Source organism: Acinonyx jubatus, chromosome D4 (genome assembly GCF_027475565.1).
Source record: "Acinonyx jubatus isolate Ajub_Pintada_27869175 chromosome D4, VMU_Ajub_asm_v1.0, whole genome shotgun sequence".
NCBI lineage: Eukaryota > Metazoa > Chordata > Mammalia > Carnivora > Felidae > Acinonyx > Acinonyx jubatus.
The window spans coordinates 64,781,174-64,794,873 of NC_069391.1; the positions used below are offsets into that span (position 1 = coordinate 64,781,174).

Consider the following 13,700-nt stretch of genomic DNA (forward strand, 5'->3'; position numbering starts at 1 on the left):
ATAAAAAGCATCCTTTGCAAAAGTATATAAAAGACCCCGGGCTGAGAGGTCCCAGGATTGCCATATTTTATTGTGTGACCTATACCCTAGGTAAGATCTGCCAGTCTGCCTCTTAGAGTCATTGGGGAACTGGATTCTACAGTAGATATATGCAAAAAATCCTTCTGAGTCCTTGAATGAGAGGGTTCTAGGGATCATTTTTTAGTGGCTGGATTTCTCATCTTCCACCAGTTTCTAAATGGCTCCTTCTTAGGATCTTTAAATAAAAAGGTTCATCAAAAGAAAGTAGGTGTGTTTCTGGGCTGCCTGATTCTATTTACAGCTTGCTTATGGTGCCTTGGCAGCCTTCAACATCAACCTTGCCAGAGAGATTTCCTTGAGGGTTTGCCCAGTTATCTTAATCACGTGGGTTGGGTCACTTTTTCGTTAAAGGTCCTGGCAGGGCTAGTGCAAACCAGCTCTGATACCAAAGAGCCACAGACTTCAGAGATAAACAAGGCTTTCCAGGAGAAGAAGATTTTGAACACTTATCCGCCACCATGTCGGACAGCAGCCCCTTTGAAACGGACATGCTCACCCTGACTCGCTACGTTATGGAAAAGGGGCGTCAGGCCAAAGGGACCGGGGAGCTCACACAGCTGCTGAACTCCATGCTGACAGCCATCAAAGCCATATCCTCGGCTGTGCGCAAGGCCGGCCTGGCCCACCTGTGAGTCCTGGGGGAGTAGGTGTGGGTGCACAGACCTGCCCCTGATGTGGAGGGATTCGGGCCCAGGTGGGGCGTGGGCAAAGCCGCAGGTACAGGTCACTTGGGCAGGCGACCATGTCAAAAGCTATTTGCCTCTGTGCTCTGGAGGGAAGGCGCTTTAAAGTTTCTGTCTGTTGATAAAGGGGCCTTTGACTTGTTTCCAGAAAGGAACGAAATACTTGGAGACATGGTATGAAGAAAAAAATATATAATTTTTCCAGTTGCCATGTATTATAACGATGAGAAGCTCAGTGGCTGGTTGCATTAAAAACATAGATTGTATTATCCCGGCTTGTTTCTTATGGCAGAAAGAAACAGCGAATAGGACTTGAGATTTTGCTTTATGATCTTTGCAGGTAGTAGCATTTTATTGCCATGAACTTTGCCAGTGTGTTAGGAGCTAGCAATCATTTACAAAATGACTTCCTGCCCTGCGTCTCTGTCCTTACTGAGGGAAGGAGTCTTTTGCTTTCAAAACAATTTTTTATTTTTTCTCTGAGACTCATTATCTTTTCTCTACTTGGTGTGCAGGAAGCTGGGAGGTTCTGGGTCCAGGAGGAGGAAATGAAGAGCATTCTTCCACTTTGTTCTCTTCAGTATTTTATCCAAGCACAGAAGAAGGCCAAGTTCATACTATGGCTGCTGAATGTCACAGCTGCTGACCTTAAAAAATAAGCCAGTTATTTTATTTTATTTTATTTTATTTTATTTTATTTTATTTTACTGTAAGAGAGAGGGAGAGAGAGAGAGCGCAGGAGGAGGGGCAGAGGGAGAAGCAGAGAGTGAATCTTAAGCAGGCTCCAAGCCCAGTGCAGAATCCAATGTGGGATTCCAATCTTATGACCCTGAAATCATGATCTGAGCTTAACGGACTGAGCCACCCAGATACCCCAATAAGTCAGTTATTTTACCCCCCCAAAATGAGTTTATTTGGGAATAGTAAGAGAATTACAATATGGGACAAGTGAGCTACGCCAAAAACCATAGGCTGGTTTAACAAAGGAGAAGGTTATTTTATGAAGGAGGACATTGGCAGGAGCTGTTTTGAACAAAAGTCCATTGGTGAAAAGCAAGAGTTCAGGGCCATAATGGTTTCTTATTGGCTGAGTTGGCAAGTCAATTTCTTGCAGGAGAGGCAATGTACATCCTTCCTTCTAGGAGCCCATAACGGATGATTCTTTCCCCGGAGGATTTTTGTGTTAGTCTGGAATTGACACTTCCTGCAATGACCTCCAGTGCTACAGTGTGAGGGCTCCCCCTTCTGGCCTCCCGACTCAATTTTAGTGAGGTTTTCCTTAACGTTCACACGGCCAAGAGTCCAGTTTAAGTCTGTGCTGAAAAGAAGCTGACTTTCTTTGCACTTCCATTTTTTTTTTTTTGTAGCAAAGGTCCTCTCCAAAGGTGAAGGGGCCCATTATTATTATTCCCCCAAATGAAGAAATAAAGTCTAATATTTAAAATAGTAATTCTTAACAATTTAATACTTTTGAACCAAAAATTTGATAGCGTTATATCACAAGATGTAATTCTCACAAGATAACTATAGGTTTTATTTATAACGGATAAGGTTTTGTAACCCAGCAATGACATCCAGTTTAAAGACGCATTATGATCGGCCCTCCCTGATCTCTGTGTATTGCTATAACTGTATTGCCTCATAGACCAATAATGGCCAATCTTTACTTGTAACAATCTTCATGAATGTGAGGTGCAGCCATTTGCCTCTGTCCTGATCCCACCAGGTGATGGGCTGTGCTGAGTGACACTAAGTAGTGACTTTACCTGTCCCTGCATATGGCTCTGCTATGCTTAGAGCCATTTTCTGGGCATCTCCACTGCTTTTCAGTATTATTTACCCGCCTTAATGTGCTCGTCCTCTGTGCAGGACGCTTAGCTAGGCAGTGGATGCGGTGGTACAGTTGTACTACGCGGCTTCAGAACTCTAACTTTGTGCCTGTCGAGTGTCCAGATGAAGTAGACTCAGGAACTGGTTAATAAGGTGTTCATTTAACTTGGCTGCCTTCCATGTGACTGTCTACTCTTGTTAGGACCTCAGTTTCCCATTTGTAAAACAGAGGGGATGGGAATAGCCCCTAACTTATAGGGTTGTTGTAAAGCTTAGTGAATCCATGTGATGATAACTTCAACAGCGCCAGATCCATAATAAATGCTCAGTAAATGCTCATTATTACACTGGGTCCAAGCCCAGATCTGGGGAAATTTGCCCGCTGGCTGGTCCATGCTGCTGAATGTCCACTAGGTGGCAGGTGTAGCCCACGGAATCAAGACTTCAGGATCCACTATTTTCTCAGAGGCTGAGGCAGGGGTCTGATGTCATCCTTCTCCTGACCCCTCACTGAAACACCAAAGTGGCAGTGTGAGATGCCCATTGCCTGGAAATTCCTTCTTTCTAACAAAATGCTGAGGTTATTTTAAGAGGACCCTGGAATTGCTTCTCATATTGCTAAAAGGTCGTTCTCTGTCCTGGAACAATTCTCCTGAAAATAGGATTTTCACATGCTCCTGCCCCTTTTCTCATCTAGGGAGCCTCAAGCCCCTCATTCTTTGCTTCCTTTTTTGGGGAAGACATTTTAGGCACAAGCTCAATGAATGCAAACGTGATAAAAAAATGTTCATGCTTTTTCTTCTCTTTTGTCTGTTCATTGCTGTAGGAGGAAGGGAATGCTAGAATCCTTCTCCTAGAAGCATCTTCATGGGTTTCTGCCAAAGTGGTAGAACATCCCATTCAAAAATTATCAGTAAAGCTTTCAAAAAATAGTAAAAGATATTGTCCTGTGGATTATAAAGCTCTGCTGTATCCATGATCTAACTTGGAGCAGGTGTCAGACAGATCTCATTATGAATGTGCTTCCATTCTTTCTGGAAGGAGGGGTGCTAATGGGGGTTAAGGGTAAATGGCACCTGGAGGAAGGTTGTCAGTCAAGGAAGAGGGTGGGAAGTGAATTGTCCCCTGCTTAGGGTACATCAGTGGTTCTCAACCGGGCTACCTGTTAGAGCCACCTGAGGATTCCTTCAGCAAATACATGGCTTTAAAAAAGGGGTAGAGAAATTATTTTCCTGCCATGCTTTCTTCATAATTCAGTGAACGTATATTGAGCATTTACCACATCCTTGGGTGCTGTGGAAACCAGTACAATAAGCCACCGTTCTAGCCTTCAGTGAGCAGATAATCTACCAGGAAAGGTATTCCCATGAACAGATCACAAACTGCTGTGGAAGGATGACAGGGGTGTGCCTGGTGGTGTTGGGGCCAAGGAAGCCTTTGGAATGGATCAGGAGGGAGAGTAGGGAGAAGCTCATGGTAGGCAGACAGCATTCCTGTGGAGTGAACACCATAAGTGAGGGTGAAAAAGAGAGGAGCATCTTGCTGGGTGCTGGTGGCCACAGGACTTTTGTGGCTGTTGAGATGAAAAAGGCTTGAGTGGGTATAGCCATGCCACTCTTGGCGGGAAGAATGCGGGGATGGGGCAAGCCAACCGAGGGGTCTGTGTAAGACAAGTGTGTGCCTAGTGGATTCCAGAGGCTGAGAATGGCTGAGTGAGGTCAGTGGGACAAGAGGCAATGCCAGCATGGGAACAGGGCTTCCTTGGTGAGGCCTGAAGTCCACCATGGGGAACTTGGAGATTCTGGGTGAGACCAGAGTGATCTTGTTGGTATTTTAGAAGGACCCTGCCCATGACGGTGGAAGTTAGGAGACCTTTGCATACTGATATTCTAAAACATAAAGCTAGATAGAATTTTTCTTACGTCACTTGAAATGGTAATGAAGAACAAAATTAAATTAGTTAAGTCTGTCCCCAAATTTCCATCTTAAGTAATGCAAAGCCACCACAGGGCAAATTTCTCATTCAGTCCACCAGGCCATTATTTGAGGGTGATCAACAAATACTTGAAATTCCTGTGCTGGGAAGCCATGGTCCTTTAGTTTTGGGGTTAGTAATGATGGCGACATGTCTGACTTTATGAATTGGCTCTTTCCCTTCACCTCCCACTGCCCATTGCAGGTTTGTGTTTTTATAAGATTGAATTCCAGTTAGCGTTGTTGGGAGAATACGGGGCTGTGACAATATCCTCACGGTGTAAAGGAAGCAAGGTTGAGAATCACAGCTTTGAGAAACGTTGCACTTGGTCTGTATAAATTGGAGATTTGGCAGCAATGAAGGGAAAAGTGGCTTATAATAATGGTGTCTGGGCCTTTTTTTTAAAAGTTTATTTATTTTGAGAGACAGAGATTGAGAGAGAGAGAGAGAGAGGGAGAGAGAAAGAAAGTGCAAGCAGGGGAGGGGCAGAGAGAGGGGGGACAGAGGATCTGAATGAAGCAGGCTCTGTGCTGAGAGCAAAGAGCCTGATGTGGGGCTCGAACGCACAAACCGTGAGATCATGACCTGAGCAGAAGTGGGATGCTTAACCAACTGAGCCACCCTGGTGCGCACTTCCCCCCCCCCCCCCCCCCCCACCAATCTGGGCTTCTCTGATGGAGTTTTGGATTCCCTTAACCATTTCATTCAGTCTTTCGTCTTCTTAGGTATGGAATTGCGGGAAGCGTGAACGTGACCGGGGATGAGGTGAAGAAATTGGACGTGTTATCCAATTCTCTGGTGATCAACATGCTCCAGTCCTCCTACGGCACCTGTGTCCTGGTCTCTGAGGAGAATAAAGACGCGATGATCACCCCCAAGGAGAAGAGGGTGCGTGTGGGGACGGGATGCAGTTCCCCTAGCCACCAGTAGATGGTACTACTGAGTTGGGAAGAATCTGGTTGCTTTACTTTTCTTTAGTTCCTGGGATATTCCTATTCCTTAACTTTTATTTTCTGGGGGGGGGGGGGGGGGGGGTGAGATTGCATACTTTTTTAGTTAGAAGTCTTATGCTGTCTAGTGGAAAAAAAAATCCACAACAGGGGGGTGATTCATTCAGGGTAAAGAGTAATTTCCTGAAAATGCCTCAGTGGGTGGGGTTTTGTCTTTATTTGCCAGGAACAAGTGCTGCATTTTTTGTGGTTTCAAAACCATCGAGTCCAGTAAAAACTAGAGCTCCTGGGAAGAGCAGACCTGTACTCTTCCCATCCCCACTTCTATTCTCCCTCTCCCCAACACACACTTCTCCAAGGGGCTCTGGTTTCATCAGAGATTTCTTCATTCCTGACAAACTGTTAGCCAATATAGAAAAGAAACCGTAAAGATCGTGCTCTCTTGCCTTAATACAATGGCAAACTTGGTTAGTGCAGGGCATGACCAGGCAGGGTCTGTAGCTACTCTGGTTTCACAAAAACAGTTCATTAAAGTCAGAGGTTTGCTAGTGGCCAAAAATTCAACCCATGTCCAGCTGTGATACAAAGTAAATACTGGGACTGGGCCTTGTTTTATATATTGGGTGTTGGAGACCATTTCTTCATAATTAGCTGAGAGGATGAAAAAGGTAAAAGCAAATGTATGAAACATCTACCTTATACCAGGGACTGTGCAAAGCACTTTACTCTTGTTGTCTCACACAATTTAAGCTAAATCATACCTATTATTTTCAACTTTCAGTTCCCACTGTTACATGCCTCTCAATCATCTCTCCTATCTAATCTATTGTTTTCTTCCCCATTTGGCCTGATCTATACAGGTCTTAGTGCTGGTTCTTGAATATTCTATGCCTACTTCCACACCAGTTCTTTGAACATTTTCCAGCATATGCTAGATGTTCAAAAGATATCTGTTGAATGAATGCATGAATGATTGAATGGGTTCAGTTGAATTATCCACAGGGAGAATGGGAAATTTCCAAACTTATGGATTATCCCATTTTTTAGCCCATCTCCACCCCCAGTGAGAGAGGGAAAAAAAAAAAACAGCTTAAGCTAGGGCATTAAGTCACCAGAAAGTCAGGGAAAAGTAATTTTAGTGGTGGGAGAAATGACTTCCATCTTACTTGATGTTATATTACCAGTATTTAATTAGCCTAATTAGCCAGGAAACTCTGGTCCCCATCACTACAGCTCTCCCAGAACCTTGCACATAGGAGGTCTGTAAAAAGTATCTGATGATTTCTTCCCGTGGAATGTTGGCTGGAGCAGCCTGTGAGAGCGGTGTGTGTGGGCTGGAAAGATCCAGATCTGTCTTCTGGACTTCACACAGGACAGGTGGGTTGGATGCAGCAAAACCTGGGACAGTATTTTTATTCTCCTGACGTATGTATACATGCCAGCTTTCTTAATAAGACAGATCCAGAGGCCCTGGGACATTGTTCTGAGATTTTCTGAAGTCTTTTGGCAAAATTGCTCCCCAGTGAGAAAAGCCTGTCTGCATAGAGGTTCAGAAAGAATCATGAATAAATCCATAACTGACTTTACTGTGGATATGGGTAGAGCTCGCTCAGGTTTATCTTCAGCTCCTCTACCTCTTCCCGGCCAGGTGCCAGTTTCAGACATGGTTTCCTCTCATACCCTCCACTGCTATGAGGCCCCCATGGGCCCACCCTGGAGGGAAGGGCAGAGCCAGAGGAGGCACGGAGGTGGATGGGATTTCCATCGCCCCATGTGGGCATTGACTCATCTGTCTATGGGCACATTGGCCCCGAGCTCAGGATTCATAGATGCTGAATCCCTCCTTAAGGGATACTTTGCCCTCCTTAAGTAATTGCAGTTTTTGGTAAGGATATCCCATTGCTCTGGGTCATTTTTGATGTAGTGGTACCGACCATGCACTGCCACTTCACAGAGTGTATTGGTTGGAAGGGCACCAATCAGGTGGTTCTTCTCTCTGTGCATTTAGGGGAAGTACGTGGTCTGCTTTGACCCACTGGATGGATCTTCTAACATTGACTGCCTGGCCTCCATTGGAACCATCTTTGCCATCTACAGAAAGGTGAGTCTGATCTTTAATGCCTTTTCCCTCTTGGTGGCTTCTGGAAGGTTCCTGGCCTGGGAGCCACAAGTTTGGAGTTCTAGCCTCTATCTTCCCACTGACCAGACCCACCATTGTAAGCAAACCATAACTCACTCTGGCCTCGGGCTCCTCATTGGAAGAGCTGATATGGTAATTTTCCATCTGCCTTCTTCACTGCATGGGTGGGAAGGTAAAATAAGAGGACAGATGAGTCTTGGTTTTAAGAAAATGGGAGTGACACAAATATCAGATAGAGTATTAGGTTCCAGGTGGCATTTGAGGACTCCTCTGTTTCTTCTTTATGTTTCTCAAATCTTATTGCATTAGTTTTCTATTGCTGCTGTAACAATTAACCACACATTTGGAGGCTTAAAATAATCCCCATTTAGTATCTACCATTCTGTAGGTCAGAAGTCTGAAAGGCATGACTGAGTTCTCTGCTCAGGGTCTCATAAGGCCAAAATCTGGGTGTCAGCCAGCCTGGCTTCCTATCGAAAGGCTGGGGGGTGGGGAATTAGCTTCCAGGCTCTTTTAGGTTGTTGGCAGAATTCAGTTCCATTCTGTTGCAGGATGGAGGTCCTTGGGTTTTTGTTTTTTTGTTTTTTTGTTTTTCTGGCTGGTACTGGGGTCATTCTCAGCTTCTAGAGGCTTCCTATATTCCCAGGCTTGTGCTTCCTTTCTCCTCCAAGGCAGTGAAGGCAGGCCAAGTCTTGTTCAGGCTTCTAATCTCTCTGATATCCCCACTTTGCCTTGTCTCCCCTGCCCTCAGCCACAGAAAGTTCTCTGCTTTTAAGGGCTCATTTGATTAGATTGGGCCCATCTGGAAAACCCACAATGATACCTCTCTATTTTAAATTAGTGACCCTAATTGCATCTGCAAAGTCCCTTGTGCCATGTAATGCAACCTAGTCACAGACTCTGAGCATTAGGACCTGTTTGGGGCCATTTCGCGTATACACCACATACCTGCCAACAGAGGATTTTATGGGTGGGTTTGCAACCACCCAGTATTACCAGAAACTTCATGTCACACAACATAGTCCACAGTATATCTCAGTTTGAGATCAGTCCTCACTCTAATCAGAATGGCTGGGCCTTTTCCCCAGGGGGGCTGTCAGGCCGAAGGGACACTACAGGCTCTGGATGGTCTTAAGGATTGTTCGGTTGGGTAATCTGCTCTCTGGGCTGGTCTTAGAGGCCCATACCTCTGGCTCCACAGCACACATTCTTTCCACTAAACTATGATCAAACACACACAGGCATCACTGATTTCTATGCTACCAATTTGGCACTAATCATGTAATGTGTATGTAATTAACTTTCTATGAGTGTTTTCCTTCATGCTCTTAGATTATAAGTGTGGGGGAGGATTGGGTACATCCTATGTCACCCAGTGTGTTGTCTGTAGATATTGATATTGCAAGATTATTTGTGCTTGGCTGATGGTTGTCCAAAGAAAGAGGCCAGAATTTGATTTTCAGGGGCAAAAGCTTAGCAGAAACCTAACCTTAGCAGAATATGTGAATTAGCCTAAGCTTTCTTTCTGTGAAGAAAATCAAGGAGCAGGATGGGGGCTCTGTTACGTCTGTTTTGGAGAACCAAATGTAAGCCAAGCCAGCCCAGGCTAGAGGAATACTCTGAGAATGTTTCCCAATTGGTGTTTCTCTCTCTCTCTCTCTCTCTCTCTCTTTCTTTTTTTCTTGTGAAGAGAGAAAAGGAGAATTTTGCTGAGGGAGCAGGAGAGAATGACCCAAGACACTTTCTCTGGTGTTTGAGAAAGTGAAAGACTAATATGATGTTTGAAGGTTAAGCCAAAATGAGATAGGTGTATAAAGGAACGTTACTTCTCTTTTTGAAGTAAAGCTTGGAAATAAAAATAAAGAGATAGGTGGTATGATCTTTATGAGATTCTGAAAAAAGACACCAGTTGTATCTTTGAGGTGGCTTTCAACATTGGCTTTTTCATTGTGGCCAATACTGTTGACTGCTGAGCATGAGTCAGGAACTCTTCTGCCCACCTACAAGCACAGTGCTCCTGGGTCACTCATCACCTCAGCCCATGAAGCAGGTGCACACACTGCTACCAATTTTTTTTTTTTTTACTGGGGAACAAATTGAAGCACAGAGAAGTTAAGTAACTCAACTAAAATCACCAGTTGGTACGTGAAGGACAAGAATTCAAACAGGTTCTCCAACTCTGCCATCATGGCTCTTAATAGCTCCTTGCCCCCACTCCCAATTTTACTGAGATCTAATTGATGTATAGCATTGTATTAGAATAGGTGAACAACATAATGATTTGATATATATATATATATATATATATTATATATATATAGAAATGATAACCACAGCAAGTTTGGTGAACACCCATCACCATAGTTAAACAAAATTTTTGTCTGGTGATGAGAACTTTTAAGATCTACTCTCATAGCAACTTTCAAGCATACAATCAGTATTGTTAACTATAGTCGCCACACTGTACATTACATCCTTAGGGTTTATTCATCTATTAACTGGAAGTTTGTACCCTTTGACCACCTTCACTCATTTCCCCCTCACCCTTCCACCCCTGCTTCTGGCAACTACCAATATGTTTCTAGAAAAAAACATAGGACAATATCTTCCTGACTTTGGGGAAGGTAAATATTTCTTAAATAGGACACAGAAAGCACTAACCATGAAAAAAAAAGGCTAATAAACTGTAGTTCATTAAGATTAAGAACTTTCATTCATCATAAGACAAGATAAGTGAAAAGACTGGCAGAAAAGATTTTCAATACATATTTCCAACAAGGAACGCCTATGCAGAATAAATCAAGGACTTCTACAAATCAATAAAAAAACACCATCAGTATAATCAAAGGGATGGGCAAAAGCTTGAATAAGGACTTCACTAAAGAGATATTTTCCACACAACTGGTTAATAAGCACAAGGAAGATGCTCGAAGTCGTTAGTCATCTGGGAAATGGATGTTAAACAATGAGACATCATTCATCCCCACAAGAATGGCTCAAATGAAAAATGTATACCAAGTGTTGATGAAGAAACTGGAATTGTACATTGTTGACGGCAGTAAAAAGTAATACAAATACTTTGGAAAAGTTGGCATGGCACCTGTGATGATAAACATGTAGTAATACATTGTGGCCCAGCAAGTCTACTACTGGTACGCACCCAGGATAAGCGAGCACTTGTGACTGCCCAAAGACATGCACAAATTATTCATAGTAGCCCCTAACTAGAAAACAAAGCCCAAGTGTGTATCAACATTAGAATGGATAAATAATTGTGATATATTCATATAACAGAAAACTACATAGCAATGAAAAAGAACAAGAAGTTTCTGAATGCAAAGACATAGATAAAATTGCAAAGACGTAATGTTGTGAAACATAAGCAGATACAAAAGAACACATGCTTTGTAATTTCATTTATATGAAAACAGGCAAAGGTAATTATCCTTTTGATGTTCACATGATGCCTTTGGAGGCTGTGATAATGACTGAAGAGGTACCCAGAGACTGCTAGGTTGTTGGAGATGTTCTGTAATTTTTTTTTTTAAATTAAAGTGTATTTATTTTGAAAGAGAGAGAGAGAGAGAGGGAGAGTGACAAGAGCAGGGGAGGGGCAGAGAGAGAGGAAGAGAGAGAGAATGCCAAGCAGGCTCTGTACTGTCAATGCAGAGCCCAATATAGGGCTCAAACCCACAAACTGTGAGATCATGACCTGAGCTGAAGTCAAGAGCCAGATGTGTAACCGACTGAGCCACCCAGGTGCCCTGGAAATATTCTGCAAGCTAATCTCAGTAGTTACATGAATATATACTACACGTATGTAAAAATTCATTGAACTGAACAATTCAGATTTGTGTGCTTTGCTATGTTTAAGTTATACCTCAACAAAAAGAAAAATAGTCTACTTTTCCATACCCTCTACCACCAACACATTGAGTCTTTGCAATTGTCACTAACTTTACTGGTAAGTTGCCATATGATGCATCCCTTCCTTTACCCGTGACAGATTTAGATATTTTATTGGGGTAGGAAGAAATAAAAAGACCCGAGAGGGGCACCTGGGTGGCTCAGTTGGTTGAGCATCTGACTTTGGCACAGGTCATGATCTCACAGTTCATGGGTTCGAGCCCCGCATCAGGCCCCCTGCAGTCAGCCTGTCAGTGCAGAGCCTGCTTTGGATCTTCTGTCCCCCTACCTCCCTGCCCTTCCCCCATTTGTGCTCTCTCTCTCAAAAAATAAATAAAACATTAAAAAAAAACACCTGATAAAGATAACACCAAATCATTTGCAAACTATTCTGAGATTTTCTGAGAGAAGTGTCATGGCAATAGAGATTACTAATGTGAAGTAGATTTTTGAAGTCTCAGAACCAGAAAAAAATGAGCCTTTCTTTTTTCCATGCACTAAAGTAAATTACAGATGGTTTAATGGACTTGATGGAGAGATGGGAGATGAAACTGGAGCAAAAACAGAATAATATTTGTCTGGCTTTGTTTTGATGTAGGGGAAATTCTATCTAACCATAAAGGCAAGAGAAGAAAATAATGTGGGCTGTAGTAAATAATTTCAATTACTAGAAAAACTGCACTGCAAAAGAAAAGGACACTGTAAATAAAATTAAAAAGCAGGTGATAATTGAGGAAAATAGGTGTAACAAATATGTGGCATTAATATCTCTCATATGTAAAAAGGTATTACAATAAACAACAAGAATACAAACACCCTGAGAGAAAAATATGCAAAGATATGAAACAGGCAACTTACAAAATAAAAAATAAAAATGGACAAGAAGGCTATGAAGTTTACTTTGTTAACTATAAAAAATGGAAATTAAAACAAAAGAAATATCATTTTTTTTCAGTCACCAAATTGGCCAAGTTGAAAAGATAGTGCTCTTTTATGTTCATGAGGTTGAATTAAAGTGAATGCTTTTATCAATGATGGTAAAGCTATAAGTTAATGCAGTCTTTCTGAGGGGCAACTTTTCAATATATATCAAAAGTCTTTCACCCAATAATTTCATTGTTTGGAATTTCTCTGGGGAAAATAATCATGGAAACATGTATTTGTTCACTAGACTGTTCATCTCAGAGTTGTTTTGATATTGAAAAAAAAAGGAGACATCTAAAGGATAAAAAGGGAATAATATAAACACCTCTACCTGCATAAATTGGACAAGTTAGATGAGCAATTCCTCAAAAAGCACACTCTGTAAAGAGGATGAGTGCACAAGCTACAGAATGAGAGTTTGACAAAGGACTCAAAACTCAACAGTAAAAAACTTGAAACAATCCAATTAGAACATAAAACATAAAGAGACGTGTCACCAAACAGGTGAAAAGAAGTTCCTTGGCAAAGAAGCACATAAAAGATGTTCAACATCACTAGCCATTAGGGAAATGCAAAGTAAGACCATGATGAGTCATCACTACATACCTAATAGAACCCCTGAAATAGAAAACAGTGACAATACCAACTGCTACAAGGGCATGCATTGTTAGTGGAAATGTGAAGTGACACAGCCACTCAGGAAAAGTTTGGCAGTTTTTTGCATTTTTCCCAGAGAATTGAAGATTTATGTCCACACAAAAACCTGCACGTGATTGCTCATGGCAGCTTTATTTGTAATAGCCCACAGCTGAAAATAACCCAAACGTCCTACAACAGATGAATGGTTCATACCATGGGGAACCACTCAGCAATAAGATGGAATAAACTATCAATACATGTAACAACTTTGATGGATCTCATGGGTTTCACGCTGAGTAAAAAATTTAAGAAGTTCACAAACTTTATGATCCCATTTATGTGATATTCTCTAAAATGCATACTTGTAGAGCTGTTGAAAGATCAGTGGTCGCAGGGGTTAGGGATAGCAGGGAGGGGCGGAGTGTGGGAATGACCATAAAGGGGTAGCATGAGGGAGACTTCTGTGCCTGATGGTATAGTTCTGTGTCTTTATATGGTGTCTACACATGTGACAAGATGGCACAGAGTGGTACACAGACTTAATACCAATGCCAATTTCCTGGTTTTGATAT

General features: G+C 42.4%; 1 protein-coding gene across 1 annotated transcript in view; it reads left to right on the top strand.

Moving 5' to 3' along the window:
* The first annotated feature begins 427 nt into the window (after window positions 1-427).
* The window catches only part of FBP2 (fructose-bisphosphatase 2), a 29,258-nt gene continuing 15,985 nt past the window's right edge, over window positions 428-13,700 (top strand). The window contains exons 1-3 of the mRNA XM_015068296.3: window positions 428-709; window positions 5,295-5,457; window positions 7,528-7,620. Coding sequence (XP_014923782.1) covers window positions 540-709; window positions 5,295-5,457; window positions 7,528-7,620 — 426 coding nt within the window. The 5' untranslated portion in view covers window positions 428-539. The remainder of the gene's footprint in view (window positions 710-5,294; window positions 5,458-7,527; window positions 7,621-13,700) is intronic.